The following is a 19,269-nucleotide window of genomic DNA, read 5'->3' as shown; positions in this document are numbered from 1 at the left end:
TGACTTTTTCGAGTTCCTGTCGGCGAATTTCTCTGGCGAAATCCCAGATTGCCGTTGTCGTCCTCGATGACGACAACGCTGGCTAGTGTCTGACATCGTTTCATCTGTCTTACGACGAAGCAATGGAAAAATCCCGATGAGTCAGACGAAATCGCATCAAATTGTGTGAGAAAAGGAGTGGAGGGGTGAGGAAGCGCATCCTTTTCCAGGAAGCAAATCGATGAGATTTCGTCTGGTTTTACGACGCTACGTAGGTGCACCATTAGGTACTGCCCAGGATCGGCTCTTCGTCTCTCATTGGCCGAATTTTATCAACCATTTTCTTTCCTCTCGCTAATTAGATCGCGCCAAGAATATGCGAACAAGAGCTTTTGAAATTTATCGCGGCCTAGTCCTCTTGCTAAGAACTCCTCTTGAAGCCGAGCGAAGAGCGAAGAGCTCTCCGCGGCTCGGAAATTTGCAGCAAACTTTGTCGAAACAATTTTTGAACTTCCTACATTATTCCATTTATGACGTCACATATCGAATAAAATTAACATGTGATTAGGCGAGAATATTAGTTAGAGGAAAGTCCCCTATTATGAGATAGGCTCCTAATATGCGACAGCAAGGTTTCTACTAAACTAATAGGCCCTATCTGTTGGTTCCACCATGAACTTATTACCCTTGGGATAAAACCTATTTAGTGGAAAATTCATTGTTTGATCGTGCGTGTAGTCATTGCAGAGAAAGAAATTGTGAAATTGGATGTTGTCAAGTGCCATGGATATGAGTCTTTAAACCTTGTTTATTATATAATTAATAAATATTTGGCAATAAGTTCTGCATGCAGCGATAGAGTAAGGTCGTATTAATAGGAAAATACGGGATATGTTGAGTTGTTCAATTGTAGAGATTAGATTTGGTGATCGCGAAACCGCAAGGCGTGGTGCTCGTAACATGAGATACTCAGGGTACTCCTGGGTTGCTGGAGTATGAAAGTTATTGTATAGTAATAAAAGAAGAGACAATACTATATTAACGTTAAGGGAAGGTTTATACGAATTTATAAGACTGTGCTGACCTTGATTTGAGGGGGAAGGGTGGAGGGGGAAGATTAGGTACAATATTGAGTATAAGTGGATTTACGATTGTTGCAAATATGCTTCTCCATTACATTTGTCTTTAAAAAACTTTAAATAAAGTTTTTTAATTGCAATATGATGTATTTTGCACTTTATTAGCGATTTCCCGGGGTCTCTCATATTAGGAGCACACTTTTTCGATTTTTTTGAAAGCTTATTTTTTACATTTTTCTAATTTTCAGAAAAATCAATATTTAAATTAAATTTTACATTTCAGCATCTTAAAGCTTATTAAATTCCCTTCATAATGACCTACTATATTTTTCAATTCTGCCCATAGACTTCAGGCAATCACACAAAATAGATGTGGTATCTCATAATCGGGGTCTTTCCTCTATATTTTTTTGTGTTGATAAACGGAACGACATTTTCTAGCGCTACATATATGTATAGTTATCCTACTTTATTGTAACACTTTTATATAAATATCTTAATTTAATCGATGTCAAAATAATTACGCATGAAAATTAGTGTATGTCGATATTTTTGACTGATTCATAATCACGATTAAGGAGTAAATTATAAGTATTAGTATATTTATAAGTATATTTATAAGTATTAGTATATTTTAAAATATTTAAGTAGAAATATTCTTTTATTGTGTTTTTACACATTTTTGTATTATTTTTTAAAGTTTTTAAAGTTTTAGAAAACATACGTGACCTCGCGAGCAAGTATACGTGATCGTGTGACAAAACGCGGTTTGTACTACTTGCGGCGAGCGCCACTCGTAATTACGGCTATACTACTTAAATAGAGTAGTGTCCGATGTAATATGTATATGTATCGACCTCGACTACTTAAATTGGATACTTTTATCAGCAATGTGATCGAGCGTTTATTTTCTCATTACTCTTTTAATTTTTTTTTTATTAAAGACTGTATTTGAATACAATCGACTTGATGAAATATTAATTTCGAAAATATGCTTTCGTGTGATAGTTTTTTAATATTTTTTATTGTTTTATTATGTGCTCTATATGCGATAGTCAGAGATATTAGCAGCCGATAGTAAATTGCTTTTAAGGATTGCAACATTAAAAAATCTTAAAGAGATATGTAAATCTTATTTTATTATTATATCATTATATCATATTTTTTATTTTACTTTTATTATTATATTATTATATCATTATATATTATTATGCAAATTTAAGCAAGCTCAGTTTTGAGAGATATAACTTTCGAAGTAAAATGTCAATTTAGACGTAGTGTCAACCGCGTCGAAATTTTTAAACTTGGATTTACATCACTCTCGTTTGAATATGCGAAAGTTCGTTTAGTTTAAGCCAACTGCTGACTCTGACGTGTGTGTTTTTCCACAGGTGGAGGAGATCCGCGAAATGATAGATAGGATCCAGACGAATGTGGAAGATGTGAAGAAAAAGCACAGCGCCATCCTCTCCGCGCCGCAGACTGATGAGAGTGAGTTTAATTTATCATCTTGTACTTATTCCCATTTCTTACGCGAACTACGTGCATATATCCTCGCGGCTGCTACCGCGGGGGCAAAAAGCGAGAGCGTGTTCAACGTGAAAATCTCTGTTTCCGGAAATTTCCGGTCATATATGAAACGATCGGTCTTAGGATTAAATTAAACGATAACTGGCTTGATCAAATATTAGCGCATTGTGTGCCAACGCCGACGCATCTGTTTGCTCCACTCCTGTGATCATTTATGTGATTATTTATTCAAACCGATTTTGACATTTTCGATTGCGAACCTCGTTAATGCCAGATAAAAATAATTCATACGTTTATTGATTAAATATATAAATAGGGGCGAGACAGTCGTTGTAGAGAATGCTTTTTTTTTGTATTTATATAGCACGTCGAGAATCAAATTCGTCATTATATTAAGATCTAATCGCTGTTATTTTTATATTTAGTAATTATAATTATAGAAATTATATTTATATTGCTAAATATAAATAACATACTGACAATTATTCTCTCGGATACCGATCGCCAGAAGCGAGAAGAGAATGTTCAGGTGGGCGAATCAACGCTTTGTTCCCGGTTAACCGCTTATCCTCCGCGAACTCCTCCTCCGTCGGAGGCTTGCATAAGAGTCAAATTCAAATTTGCTCTCTGTACATAATTCAAGAACTTATCCGTCTTTCTGGGGTCGATTTACTCGACACTGGCAGGCTTTCAAGCCGGTCGGTTGCCCCCGTTCCATCGGCAGGATACATCCCCGCTCATCTTCGAACGTCGATGCTGAATATTTCATTCGGCTGAACGCATGCCGTTGCTTGCCAAAAAACTCTCGCTGAGCATATCGCGTCGAAATCCGATATTCCAGAGCGACGTTTTATTATTGGAAAGAGCACGGTATGATATACAACGGACTTTCGCGAACTTTAATACATTGAACCTTCCGCGCACGCAGAAAAATTCAGGGTCTACCGAATTTTTAATATACATACATATGTAATATTTTGAATTTCTGACATCGTTAAAGGACAACCTTGATCATATTGATGGGATTAGTAATTTAAGCGCAACTAACGAAGCTTGTAAACTTTAGCGCGAGTGTAAAGTGTAACCCGATCGAGAGAAAGAACTGATGGAAGCTTGAGCAGGCGTTAATTGAAAAGACTTGAGCGAAATAGTTTCTTCTAGAGGATATTCCGTGTAATTCTCTCGCTCATTGCGAGAAACGACTGGGAAATCATTCGACGTATCAGCTTTCGTAATTTCGCGCGAAGATAATCGAGCCTCGATATTCCGATAAGCGCGGCGCCCGCGCCGTCAAATTCAATAGAAATGCAATGCAGGAGACTGGTTAAATTTGAAAAGTGGCTGCCGGAGGGAAGAGGTAAAAGAGGTGGTGGAGTGGCCAGGATGCTCGCGAAAGAGGGTGGGAGACATAAGAGGCACGATAGAGAGAGAAAGATAGAGAGAGAGAGAGAGAGAGAGAGGGATGGGACACTAGTGGTAATCGCCCTTGCCCTGGTTGCCATTGTAGCTGCTGGTAGCCGGGGTTGGATTGTCATCCCTTACACCTTCATTCCCCGGCATGAGCAGGTGCGCGCGCGCGTGTTTGCTACGGCTGTGGCTCCTAACCCTTTGTTTATGTGAATCGAACGCCGACGTCCGCTGCAGATTAATTATTAATAGTACCTACTTCCACCGATTATGCTTTATTTTCTAGGAAAAGCCGTAGAATATAGATTATTGAAACGTCGATTAATAACATTCCGGAATGCTTCCGGGGAGTGAGATGTATTGCTGCTCTAATGAGACCTGGATCTAAGATCCGAGTTCAAATTTAACAAAAAAATTGATTTTTATTCTCGATTGCCACTTTTCCGAAGATAGGTACTCACTGATAGTATCTTGCCCTGAGAGAATCCCTCTATAAATACAGACAGAGATGGGCAAAATTTTATTGGAATAATAGATAACAAATAAAAGAGGCAAAGCATAATTTATTCGTGAATAAATTCTTATTCAATTAAAAATTTATTTGATTAAACGATAATTTAAATAAATTTTTATCTAAATAATTATCATTTTTTATTAGAAATATGTTTTATTTTTAAAACATATTAAAATATTAACAAAAAAGCAAATAAGCAAATTCAGTATAATCAAACAGAAAATTAAGTTACATATAATCAGAAATAAATAAATTACATATTAATGCTTATATAGGATATACATATATAGCAATTTAAATCTTTCCTTGCGGTTAACACGAATAACGTAAATAGTGCATAATACAGCTAATATAGATAACGAATAATACAAATAACGAATAATATAAGTAATAAATAATATAAATAACGGGTGAAATTGTAATTAAATAACGAACTAGATAAAATGTTATTTGAATAATGCCATCTCTGAATACATACTGTCCTCCAGGTTGGGTGTAGGTAAGGCTGATAACTTTACTATGGAAAAACTCATTGTTGCAAAGAATTGAACAAAAAGAAGCCGGACAGCTTACACGGCTGAATAGAAAAAAAATTGTTAATAAGACTAAAACTCATCTTGGATTGTAATGCCAGAAAAAGGCACTTCTGGGGGCGGGGGGGGGGGGGGGAGGAGATTTTTAGTGAATTGTAAGATTAGAAGAGTTTGATTTTAAGGAATCGTTTCGTGGATATAAATAGCAAAATTTTAAATCCATACTGATCCATACTGATCGCGTTACATGCGAATACTAAGATAGCTGTTACACTAATATACTGCATATGTAATAATATTATAAAGTATAATATTTTACAAAATAATCAAGATTTTAAAGCTACTTCTTAATGTAAATATAGTTTGATAATATAGTTTGCGTTATTACATGATTTTTAAGAGCAGTCAAGTCTTACATATATTAATATAACGCGAAACGAAGTTTTAACATTAAACGAGAAAGTAATATTGATAATGAGAAATGATAGAGAAGAGGAAAATTACGTTACGCTAATTGTAGGTTACGCTGTGTGACTTCACGCTAATCTGTTTAGAAATCTGGATAAATGTCGCGCAAACATGCAGTACGTTCCTACGTAGCTTGTCGATAATTTCGAGCAAGTAGATTAACCTCCCGCAACTGAGGGATTAAGTAATATCTCGTACGAGAGAGAGAGCGAGAGAGAGAGAGAGCAATGCCTGCTAATTACTATTAATACCTCGACCTTGTGCATCGAAATTCCGTGATAATTTACCCGTGGCTTAAATTATCCGATATATTATGCATATAATCTTTACTCTTTGACCTCCTCAACCGGTACGTCCATACATCGTATCGGCCTATATTGTTCAAGCAGGATGCGAGTATATTTCCATATAGCTATCTGTCGCTCGGTCTCTTTCAGCTTCGCTCTTCTGTCTACCTGAGAAGTTCTGACGGTGAGGCGGCTAAGCCCTAGATACGTCAAAAAGATTTCTCCGTCTGTCCGTGTGTATATAAACATGCACGTACCTTCGAACACTTACGTTTATTGCAACTTTTTGCAACGTAACCGTCGCCGTAGCCGTCGGAGCTTGAACGAAACAGTAGCAAAAAAATGAGAACATGCGTTTAAGACGTGTATCCTATTTGGCGCGAAACTGCGTTTAACTCGCGATGGCGTACTATCGTCGCCTTCGCGATACACAATTACGCGAAATGTACCAATTTGTTTAAACAGTCGCTTTCGCGTAGATTGCACGAGTTCTTTTCGTGAGCGAGCAGAGATTACGACGGGAGATCTTGTAGAAACTAGTAGACGTGATTCGAAACGTATTCTCGCAAAGAAGAGAGAGAAAAACTTTATTTTTTATTTTTATTTTGACGCTTTTTTTGTCTTTTACCATTAAATTGTTTAGATTGCTTGCTTCAATATAATGATGCATCTTTTATTTATCTCTTTCTAGTTATTGATGAATACATGTTTAACTTATGTGTATATGTGCATGCAAATGTAATTTAAACGACAAGCCGAAATAAAACTGCGTTAGTTGTAACGACGGAGGGATGATAATATTTTTTGTATAATAAGGATGATATAAACAACGCTTTTCTTAAAACGTTGTGTAGCTCTAAAGTAAGCTGTTGGTTTCTAAAATAAAAGCTAAACAGAATAAAATTAATGACAACTTGTACATCCGACGACTTGTACAATCCGATACGTTTTTGGGTCGTTCGATTCCAAACAGCTGCGAGAAATACATATACCGTCGAGATATACGCGAGACTGTTCACAACGCGGATACGAGCGTACGTATACGTGAACGAGATGAAGATAATCGGGCCTCGTGCACGTCGATATTGTTGTCACTCGCGGCGATCCGGTGGAAACGGGTTAAACGGTTTTAGAAACTGTGTCGCTGCGCCGAATGCTTCGTTAGAGGGGCACGCGCGCGGATTACGGGCGATAACGACGACGCCGGGACACCCCGCGGGATCGACGCGGCGCGGCGTTTACGCATTTGTTGCGGCGAACGGCTCGATAATCGATCGTTCCCACGTCACTTACGCGCTGGAGGCCGCGAAACAATCGTCGTTGTTCTCCCTGCGCGCTCGTTCGCTCGCTCGTTCCGCTCATAGGCCGGAACCCTATAATATGCAGGAATTATTCACACGTTTGAATCGCCGCTACGTATTTCCGCAAGCTAATGACGATATTCGTTAAATATACAACGCGCAATATCGCGCATTATCCTCGATGAACAATCGCTTTAATTAGTAATTCATTTCCTCCGTATTTTCGCCCTCCTGTCCGTTGATTAACCTCTGGAGGCCTCCGGAGCTTGTTATTTTTTAGCGGAAGTGCAGCGAAAATTTCACAATGTAAATTCCGCCTCGTTTGCAATATTGATTTTTCTACCTGCGGCACGTGTATATGTGCATGTGTGTACCACGTGTGCATTAAGCGCCACTAATGTTTTTAAAATTAATAATGTTTAAACGCACGGTACATGTTCCCGGTCATGAAGATCAGATGAAAGCGATGTTTACGCGGTATACTATTTAATAGCTTGGTTGGACTGTTCAATTTATTAATGATTTATTAGCACTGCCGAAGAATGTAAACAAGTAATGGCGTGAAAAGGTCAAATCTTGATGTAATCGTTGCATAAGATAAGTCACCTATTACGCATGCAAAGATAAAATGATATTGAAGGTATCGTGTATGATACCTGCAAATAAGTGAAGAGATTAAATCGTTCCCGCGCAATCGTCATCTCGCAGGATTTCCGGTGCGTAATTAATCCGTAGAGAACGGGAAGCCTATTTTTAGGCTACACAGGGGTCGCTTATTTTTCGTGGTATAACACTTTAACACATATCTGGAAGTTATAAATAAATATCATAAAGAGCCATGAAAAAACTTGCCCGTCCTTTAAAGGTTAATGGATTCTCTTCGCGACATGCAATTATAAAAAGTCATCTCGAACGCGCGTTCGTGTTCACATCGTGATTATGTAAATATGAAAAAAAAAAATCTCAAACGCGTAACACGAGTCCGCGTGTGCTCCGCGCTGTTACAGCATCGATGTGGACGCGCACCACCTGCCGACGCTGCTAAATAGTATCACGAGAATAGTCCTGCGCTAAAAATAGCTTGAAAAGTCAGTGCGATGGAGAGGCGGCACTCGAGTTACGCGACGCCGTTCATCGATCCGATCTACTGCCAACTGCCGCGTATCAGCAAGAACGCGGATGGGAGCGTTTTTAAATCGGCAGCCGCGAAAAAACGGACCCTTGCGCTGAGGTTCCATTTAAATGGAACGATTCTCGACGCGAAGATTTTGGTTGAGATATTCCCGGTGGAACCATCGTCGTGCCCGATCAGTTTTAAATATTTTATCACGTGCACGCGTTCATCGACTCTAGATATCAATTACACGATATTAAAAATATATTGGCACGCAGGGGGTCAAGTAGTAATTTCACGTAAATTATAATTAAAAGGATCTCGCTCGTGTGTTTCAAACCAACAAAGGAAAAACAAGGGCCAATAATCGAGCAAATAGGAAATTGGAAATAAACTTTTAAATGTTGACTTTTAAATATTTGACTATCTACTGTTTGCTCGATTATTGGCCCTTGTTGGGCCTTTTCCTTTGTTGGTCATGTAAATTATATTTAATATGTACACAGTTCTACGCCGATCTGATTCTAATAATTTAAAAAAGGAAAAGAATTTAGTTTTATTGATCATCTCCTCAGTAACTCAACATGAGTAGTTCCGCAAAATTCTTTAAGCAGAGAATCCGTGTTCTTATTCGCACGTTTATCACCAGATGCGCTTGTTTAATCCTCATTTCCAGTTTGACATTGAACTAAACCGATTAAAACCGCCAACCGACTTTCCTCCGAGTAAAGTAGGTTTTAGTCGGCTAGGGATAACGTAACTTGCAACAGGTTGACATTGATGGATAGCAGGGCCTAGCCGTTATATATATTTTTTTTTACAAGTTTTTTGCAGTACTCGTTTCTCATTTTCCACCATTGAAACTCTAACTGCCGAAAAGAATGAGATATACGACCCGTTCGCACCTGCGCCGCTAAAAAACATCTGACTAAAATAATTTCCACGAGTATTGCTACAGCGTGTAATTGTTGAAAGAATCCAATTAAGCAAATTCATACACTGAGAAAAAAATTGTTAATCCGAAAAAATATTTAGTCCGATACGTTCAACTAAACATTTTAATTAATTAACTAAATATTAGTTTCAACAATTTATTTAGTTTCTTTAATCAAGAATTATTTAATTCAACTAATGTTCAGTTAACTAACTAAAATGTTTAGTTGAACGTATCGGACTAAATATTTTTTGGGATTAACAAATTTTTTCTCAGTGTATCATCGTAATCGGTTTTCTTTCAGTCCTAATCAGTAGTCACAGATGTTGCACGTTTATTCATTTCACAAAATATTGAGAACAAATATTCAGTAAATTAGTACCGCAGTGTCATAACAGTAGCTCTTTTGTAATCGTTTATACATCACATCAAGCATAATACATCAAAATTGATGTATAATATATCAGTATTTTGACTTCTGATACGATACGTCAAATATATGTAGCCAAATATATGTATATACCTATTATCATATTCAAATGTATCCCTAGGGAACGAAGCAGAATGAACAGGTGTCGAAATTCATCGAGCGTCGACATAGAGATCGGATACTCCCCGTATATGTTTGGCTAGAAATAGATTTTAACGTTGATATGCGCCGCTTGAATAGAGCGGCTATCATCTTGCAGTGAACATTTACGCAAATATAAACTGTTGACCATCGCTGTCTGTCAACGTGGCAGATGCAGGCGCGACAGTCGTATGCTACAAGTCGCCCCGTGCCAAGCTCAGACGGCGGATAATTCATGCTCGACGTCACCGGGTTGATCCTGGCGCGACGTCCTAGAGGACTCCGTCCAATCTTATATACGAGAATTGCACGTTGTCCCGACGTGTACGTGAAGGAATTTACGGGGATTCTTTTGCTTGGAAAAAGCATAAACCTGCTTGATCCGAGCTTTTTCCTTGAATTATTGTAAAACGATGATTGATTTACCTCGCGTTTGCGGTACGAGAAATTATTTGGGACATGTTTATTAGCTGCGTAATGTATAATAGTTATGACTAAAATAAGTTATACATATTTACACTGTTAAATATTAAAGGATGGAATTTAAATATCTTGAGTTAAATAACATTTTGCTATTTTTAACTACCATATGTCGAAATTTATTTTTTTAATACAAAACAGTATTATTTTAACTATTGGTTTAGTTGAATTAACATTGTTCTAATTAAATGACATATTGAGGAGGAGCAGTGACGACCTACGATTTAAAATGACTCAATTTGAGTATAATTTGACACTATAAATTTAACAGTGCATAGTTACAATTAGAATATATATTTATTAGTTTCAATTTAGTACACGGAGAGAATTTTTTGTTATATTTTACCGTTAAATTCACTACAAACTTGGGACAACTGGGCAACCAAGGAATTTTTAAAATATACAAAAGACATTTTACAAACAACGTGATAAAAATTAGCAAGCAGATTGGTAAATTTTGAAAAATTATTGAAATTTCCTAGATATATTTTAGTAAAATTAATCAAACATATTTTATATTTTAATGTAATAGATATTAATATTTTTTATTATGGTAAATATTAATCAGAATAGCTCGCATAAAATTCTTGGTGGTACATGTTGTCCCACAACTACCATGATTTCAGGGTAAATTTTAAGAGAAAATTCTCTCCGTGTAGAGATTTTACGATCTTGATTTTTAATATTTGAGAGGTGTATAGTGATTTTGATTATAATAAATGATATTTTTACAGTTACATATACGTGAAAAGAAGATTTTCCCGTCATAAAGTTATTTTAAAACGTGTGATATATGTTAATTTTTTTTAGTAGGTATAATTAAATGTGTAAAAAATTGTAAGCCGACGCAAGACACGTGCGAGATACCGTTGGGAAAAACTGCGGCATATATTTCCCTTTTTCATTTTGCGGTATACATGTTCTCTCTTTTATTTTCGCGACGTTACACACACAAGAACACAATACGGAAGGTGTCCGTCTGCATCTGTTCTGGAATGTAAATTTTCCGTTTACGTTTAATTAGCGCGACAGATTGCAATCGAATGCATCTCGCATGCATATTCGAGAAGATCGAGTCGAAACACACGGTGAGTTACATCGTGTCGCTATAAATTAAAACGTAGAAATTTATCTTTCGTTGCACATGTTCTCGACGAGGGCACGAGAGTTCAGAAGAAAAAAAGAAAACTAGGACAAAAATGCATACCGCAGTAGAACTTTTCCGACTAACGAAAGAAGTTCCGTGTTTCTTCCTTATAATTAAATGTATAAAGAAGTATTGTTACAGCGTGTGATTGTTGAGAGAATCTAATTAATCAAATTCAATCCTCAGAAAATATCCTTACGTCATAAGATGTACTTTTAGCAGATGTGACAATAACGGATACGATATTTTCTCTCTACTTTAGGGAACAAAAGTTCACCCGAGCTCCTTCGCAGGCATGCATAGACCGAAGCCAATTTATTATTATTTCCTAACTGCAGCGCGTGAACTTCTTCTCGCGCATAGAAAATTAAGTTTATCAGGACTGAAGTACGGGGCGCCGTTGACGAAAACCTGTTTTGTAGAGGCACGTGACACGGATGAGCAACTTGTAATTTTTTTTATCGTTTTTACGTCGTATACCTAGATGCGTGTGCACATACACACACACACACACACACACACACACACACACGTGCATCGCATCGACGTCGTTTGTGCGACACGAAAATTTCATTTTCCGGTAAATGTCGCTCCGTGACGGAGACGAATAGAAATTCCTTCCTTGATAGACGAACAGGAATTCCGTCTTTGATAGAAATCTTTGAGAGACCCCCGTAATTAGGCTTTTATACACCGACAAAACGGGACGTTGCGCGGACAAGTAGAGTGCTGACAACGTAATTAATCTTTAACCCTTTCGTTACTCAAAGAAGTTACGGCATTGCCACGGACCGGTTCCCCTTCATCGTATTTAAATCTCACGTAAATAATTCTCATTGTTATATTGTACGCTGGAATATGAGGATACTAATAGGAGATGATAATTAAAATAACTTTTTTTAGAAATTAAAATTTTATGATAAATTTGCTGATTTCTTTCCCCGAAGATTTAATTGAGCGTCATTTCTTTTAACTCTCGAGATTAAACTTAGCATTTAAATTATAAATAAATTATAAAATATTCTGTTCGCTTTACTTGAAGTTAAATCAAACATAAACATTTGTCATCTATTTGCATGGCTAGAACTTAATTTACTGGAAGCCTTCTTTTTCCCGATAATTCGAATTTTTTGCTATATTTCGGTATCCTCCACATTTTTCATTGAAGAAAAATTGTCGCGGAGATTAATTTTCTAGACGTTCGAGACAGTTAATATAAAATTCTCTGGCAAATGCAATCCATAACGGACGGTGTTTCGCGAATGCAATGTGGTCGTTTGAAAATCCGTACGATAGAAGTCGCAGGAGAAAACCGCGTAAACCGCGAGACAGATTTGTCAGCGGCTGTCACGGTAACGAGCAAATCGATACGTCCAAAATCAAACGAGCACCATATACCGCGTTTCTCAGCAAAAGCGTTCCGCTGGTCCCATGATAGGTGGCCATTTGTATTGCCGTAGGGCACTAAAATATATTCTACTCGCGTAAAATATGGAGCTATATTTCTCTTTTTGAGTTATTTCTGTTGCAAACGCGAGATGATTTCTTTCTCTCTCATGATATTCGACGGCGATGAATCGATTTCCGTCTTTAGTGTCTGATTAGAGACGGCTACAGAGGGTTGCCTGTTCAAGTCTTTTTTTACCGCCATTTCCGACAAGAAATTGACTTTTGCCATTGGTATCCGCTACACCGATCGAAACCGATCATCCCTCGACCGACGACAGAATCGACGTGAAATTACCCGCAAGATGTATAAGTTGCCTTTGCTCCTACATTTCAGTCGCTCTCACGGAAATAAGGAAAAAGAAGGAAAATGACTCGCGTTCAGTAAATATCTCGACGTATCAAAGAAAATGATAAAAGAGAAATCGAGAGCAACAGTTGCGGAGACGCTCTCCCATGAAAATCTCTCCGTCGCGCAAAAGAAAAATTACGGAAGATTTTAAACGGTTTAATTAAGCGTCGTTAATCGACGCAATGAGTCGCGAAGCGAACATCTTGCGCGTTCGTTTTTCGCTCTTGAGATATCTCTCTCTTTCGTTTTGCATATCCCAAACGCGACGTTTCGCAGTTTCATGAAACGCGCGATGTTAATTAAATGTTACACTTTTCATTATCAAGTTTATCGGTCCACGTAACATCGGTGGTTTCCGCTGACGTGGATGTAATTCGCTATGTAAATGAAAGGCGCCTTCCGCGCGCGGATGTGTACACCTGTACATTTGCTACGACAATAAGTGTCATGTTCGTTTCGCGATCGTGGAATTCAGCCAAGGTTGTGACGAGCGACGAGCGGCGCGGCGTGTCTGGCTAATTCGCGCGAGTAAAGTTTACTTTCGCGGAACAATTAGGTCGTCCTCTCCCCGTTAGAGGCAACGTGCGCAAAGTTCGGCGTGGCGTTGCGTGGCACACACATGTGAATTAAGGCTGTCGGCGTTGGCGTTGCTCGCGTCATCGTCACAGGATAGTTGGAAATGCTGTTATCAATATGTGTTTCAACGGTCCTACGCAATTCGAAGACGTGGGAGGACGGTTAGTGGTGATACGAGGGAGCTAAAAATATATACCGACCGTGTATCTCCCTCTCCGTATACCGAAAAATATATCGCCCGCGAAAAATACCGGCCGTGACATTTAATCCTTCTGACGCGCGCGATCCAATTCCACCGGGTGGCTGATCAATTACGCTACGATGTGATTGAGAAATTCGGCATGACGATAAGGCGAGTCCGTAATTTGTGAGATATCTATATCCATCTGAAATACGACGCTGTGCCTGAAACATGTAGCGGAAAAGTAAAAACACTCTTATTATATAATTCAAACCCAAGCTATCGATTGGGTCTACTTAGAACTTGATCGGTTGAGCGGTTATTGAGATCTCAAAATCTCGGGTACTCGCAACTCGTGCGTTCGCGTAAAAGAGTCACGGTGCGGTCTCGCTTTGCGTGTACTTGGTGCGGGACACTACCGTGTTTCTTGATGACGTTTACAAATTACGGGCTTGTCTCGTTCAATTTAAGATAGCGCCTAAAATTCTCTCCTACTTGCGAAACGTAATTTCTGACAAATATGACAATTGCGTCAGCAAATCAATATCGCTTGGCGCATTAAGTTATTATGATTGGCGGTTGAACATTGGCTTTATTTAATAAAAGTAATTTTAACGTCAATGGAAAAGGAGAAGAGATAATAAAATCGCAACGATTCGCAGGAATGAAATTGATTACTTGGTTGAGAGGATTCCTAAATAAGTACCAAACGCCTTGGGTTTTGGGAGCTGAAGAAACAGTGCGGTGTAGCTATCGCAATTTCGCGTGGCTGCAATTTTGGGCTGATGGAAGGAAATATAATCAGATGGAGGGACTCACGGGATTGCTTAACGCCGTCGTAGTCGTACATCTCTCCCGATCGTCTCTCCTCCGAAAAAGATTTCTCCAGACCGGCGAGGGTGTCCGTTCGCGATAGAGTCGTTTTTTCGCCGGTTATCGCAACCTTACAGGAGGTACATTCGCGTTAGGAAAAGCCTAAACAACATCGTGGAATCACCCGAGAGGGAGATGTCACACGTTGATCCCAAACCGCCGCGCTGGCGAATAATGGCGTTTCTACCTAGGAAGAATTTATATTTTATTATTCTCCGTGGATTGTCTCTCTCATGAAAGAGTAATGGTCTCAATTTCTATCAATAGCACACACAGACCCAATTTACTGATTTTGGGGATAAGGGCTTGATTGCGATAGCTGAAAAAAGTAAGATTTTTTATAGATATCAATTTTTGTGCTTATTTTGATGACATTATATAAAATTTTAGATTTAGCTAAAAAAAGATTCGTATCGCAGTTCTGTTCAGTGACCTATTAAATGTCAAAATTTTATCGTGGATTTTAACGTGGGGCATTCGAATAAATCGAGGGAGTTTATAGGATTAATTGCGGAAAAGAAGATTAATTTCGGTAATTATTGGAGAGCGACAGTTATTTCGTATTTTATAATCTTTTTTGGAAGTCCGATTGTGACCGCGCTGACAATATTTTTGGAATTCGTTAAAGCATGCATAAAGTTTATAAGTCAAATTTACTTCGATTATTATATATACATATACGCGCAATACTGGCGTGCTCGATATGTTTGACACTTTTTGCAAGAACGTCAATTTGTCAGTGAACGTAAGAGACTTAGATCGCGAATTTATGGCCGGCTCGACTTCTCGCTTTCTCTCTTTCTCTTTCTTTCAGGTCAATCGCCAATATGACAGGCGAGATATGAACGAAAAATATCGGGCTGTCTCGATAGAAATGGCACAATCTCGGGTCCATTACGTCCTGCGACGTTATATAACTCGGCGGGAAGATCCGGGAAATGTTTCGCCAGCCTGTTCGCTTCAAATGTATCGTGACGCGTTGGTGCCTGCGGCGAGGCTCGCGCGCGATGCGATAATAATATTATCTAACCGATTTGACGAATCTTTTGTCTTGCTCACGTCGACCCGGCAAATTTCCACTTGATAATATCCCTTGCAATACCGATCCAAAAATGCCTGCTATTGATCATTTACATAATTGGGTCCGTCGGCGCATTCGTTTCGTAAGCATTTAAATAATCGATCGCATCTGCGCCCGGACTGCTTGATGCATTCCAAATGAATGTTAATATTAATAATATGCGAGATCGAGTGGGGTAATTAGGACTATCTGTCAATTAAATTTGACATTCAATTTCTCTCAATAATAATCAACAAAGAGTCGAGGGTTATCATTTGACACGTCCTCGTTGATACTGTTATTTCATATTATGAGATAAAAGTTGTATGATATCAAGTATTAACTTTGCACTATTAAGTATTACAACAGGCATAATATACATAATATTACAATATTACATAGGCATAAATTTGATCTTAATTTCGGGTTATAATTTTTCGATATTTTGCTTTAAAGTACTATTATAGACAACATTTTTCACAATGCATCTTTCGACGATTTTAATCCATTTTACGCTTTGCTTTGTTCTAACTTAGACGTAGCCATAATAATTGAAGATTAATTATTTCCTTCGATTCTTCTTGCGTCTCGCCGACGCAAATGTCATTTCCTCCCATGCCGTCGCGAATGTTTTCCTCTTTCTCTCGTTCGTTATTACATTGAATGGAAAACCATCAGAACAGATTTGATACCGGCTTGCATTTACCAGGGAAAATATCATAGGGGTGGATAGCAGGTAGTTCAAGCAAAGTGTCCGATACTTGCGAGGATCAAGATGAGATTCAGTCGCACCTCCGTAGGTGGATGCGTGGGTGCGCGCGGAAGCGTGTGCATGGGGAGAGGTTACGAGGAAAGAGCTCGAGGGCAGAAAGTACGATGCCGTGGAATCGAGCGGAGGAGTCCTTTACGAGTATGGGAGTACGGCGGCGGGAGAGGGTGGGCGAAAGTTTGCGTATCGATCTACGCGAATGCGTGTGCTGGCTGGATTACGAGCTCGCGTATCGGATCACGTGGCAAATTTGTCCGCGTACAGACTGCGCCGGTCGGTGCGTGTTTCCCGGATAAAAAAATAATTCACCCGGTCTGGCGAAAAAAAGTACTTTGCAATTAAAAAGAGCAAACGCGTGGAAGGAAATATTCACATAAAAAATAGAAATGATATATAAATTAGTTTGGATGGAGAGTTTATCCTTTTTGAAGAATACGCTAAGTGGGCGAAAAATCGATTTCCTTTGTAGAGTCAAGAAGCGTGATTTTGAAATTGTTTTTGTTACCTGGAATGGGTTGGAATGGGTACGCTGAGTGCTTGAACTTCAAAAAGGACTTGAAACGAAACTTTGTGAAATCCAAGCTAACAAACATAAGTGTGTACAAATGGTGTAATTGGAACGTACGTTACACGTTTATTACGCTATATATATTTGATGTTTATAACTTTCTTTTTCTATTTCGATATAGTTTTGTCTAAAAAAGAATTAGAGAATTGTCTTTTTCACAAAACCTATATAGCAGTAATCTCCTACCCTTTCTAAACTGATTCTTTGGAGTTAAAGTGAGTAGAAATTTGAACATGAATTTATATATATAATTCATAATTATATCTAATTATATATAATTTACAAGAGTTTTACGTACAGAGAGAACAATAATTGGAATAGAAAGAAATATTAAGAGCACATATTACAACATTTTAATCTTAAATTTAGCCTTTTAAATGGTGAACATTTTATTTAAATTTTTTAAGGATACTGTCGCTTTTAATACATTAAAAAAATTTTTTTGTATAATATATTTTATACATTTTTTTTATTACGTGCACATGCGTACACATATTTATCAGCTTTTTACGCGATATCTGTGTTGTTTACAAGTAATGAATTACTAATATCTTTTTAAATACCTTATGAAATATTTTGAAAATAATTATAATTTCATGTCTTTTTTAATAAAATATAGCTTTCAGTATTTTCCGTATTTTATTTACGCGTTTTATAATATTGTAGTTTATATGTCTTTTATATTTACACCAGCGTTTTACAAATTTTAACTGATATACACATATGTTTTCTTTATGATCTTTTTAAAGATCTTTTTAATTTCTTGTATATTCTTTATTCTCTCCTTCTCGATTCATGGGGAGAAAAGATTGCTTCTCGACATTCCATATCTATGTAGGAAATGAAAGTATCATTTTGTATTTTGCGAATCCTGACTCGCGGTGATAAATCTGTCTGAGTTTCGTCATCCGTCTGTCTGCTCTTAAACCGTCATACCGGCGAATTTTCTCCCGTATTTTCGAGAGAGAAGGCGGCCTATTGTAATCGCACGGGAAAGGAAGGGCATTGATCGTGCAAGAGTTTTCTGAAGGCGGAAAACGTATTTCTCTACTTTTTCCCCGTCTCTCGGTATAATATGGAGACGACAAGACAACATCGTTGCCGTCTTTTCCGAACACAGTTTCCAGACAAAAGGTAAAAATCACTTCGCTAGTTTTCATTTAGTAGTATCTTTTGGAGCTGTGGAAGAGGTAAAAAAAGAACAAGTTGTCGGCATACACAAGTATTTTCTATTAAACCATCTATATAATTTCAATCAAACAAATTTTTTTGAACAGTTTGCTCTTGACTTGCTTTCAACTGAAATATCAAAGCAATTCAAACTTTCAACTTACAAATGATTGGAGATGAAGAGCTTTTTACGAAAAACTTTAGTAATAGCAAACTAATATTTTTCAGTTAATATAAAATGGGCAATAAATTAACAAAATTTTTATTTTATTTTTTATTACATTTGTAACAAATGTTATTTGTACTGAAAGATTCGTATAGTAAATTTTTTCGTAATTAACAAGGCGACACAGTGATTTATAAAATTGCGAGATCGCTATTGCATTAATATATTTAACAGTGACAACTGATGTCCTCTTTTCGCGATTTAAACACAAGGGATAATGGCAAATCACTTTTGATCTCTCCGATTTGCCCCTTGGCCTTGACACTTGTTGCCGCCTAGTAACCCTCTGGGCTTTTTTTCGCCGTGTTGTACGAATTTGTTCGCGCGATGAACAAAATAAAAAAAAATAAAAAGAAGAACTAGAGGGAGATTTCGAGAGGCCGGTCTTTTCAGTCGGGCAGCTCGTATTACCACGAATTAGCTGCCGGCCAACTGTTGCTGATTCGATGTCCTCGTCCTGCGAGCTGACTTCTCCAATTAAGCTCTACCTACCCCTCGTCGATCTCGTCGCCGACACCAGCTCCGGAAACTCCTGGGAAATAGTCAAGGGAAGCGCCCGGGAAAATCGGGCGTGGGAGATGCGACGGGGAAAAAGAGGAAGAGGGAGAGGGAGAGAGAGAGAGAGAGAGGAAGACGGAGAGAGAGTCGGATATGCGGAAGGTCGGAGGTCGTGGATTCAGAAGGTCGAGCACGTAAATCCCACA

General features: G+C 38.0%; 1 protein-coding gene across 5 annotated transcripts in view; it reads left to right on the top strand.

The window, feature by feature from the left end:
* The window catches only part of LOC139778669 (syntaxin 1A), an 82,425-nt gene that overhangs the window by 17,971 nt on the left and 45,185 nt on the right, over positions 1–19,269 (top strand). For all 5 annotated transcript variants that reach the window (XM_071716728.1, XM_071716731.1, XM_071716729.1 and 2 more), the window contains exon 3: positions 2,450–2,549. In XM_071716728.1, coding sequence (XP_071572829.1) covers positions 2,450–2,549 — 100 coding nt within the window. The remainder of the gene's footprint in view (positions 1–2,449; positions 2,550–19,269) is intronic.

Source organism: Temnothorax nylanderi, unplaced genomic scaffold (assembly GCF_030848795.1).
Source record: "Temnothorax nylanderi isolate EJ_2023f unplaced genomic scaffold, tnyl_v1.0 TNYL_tig0191_pilon, whole genome shotgun sequence".
Classification (NCBI taxonomy): Eukaryota; Metazoa; Arthropoda; class Insecta; order Hymenoptera; family Formicidae; genus Temnothorax; species Temnothorax nylanderi.
The sequence above is the reverse complement of the archived record's forward strand: the minus strand, read 5'-3'. Positions and strand labels throughout refer to the sequence as shown.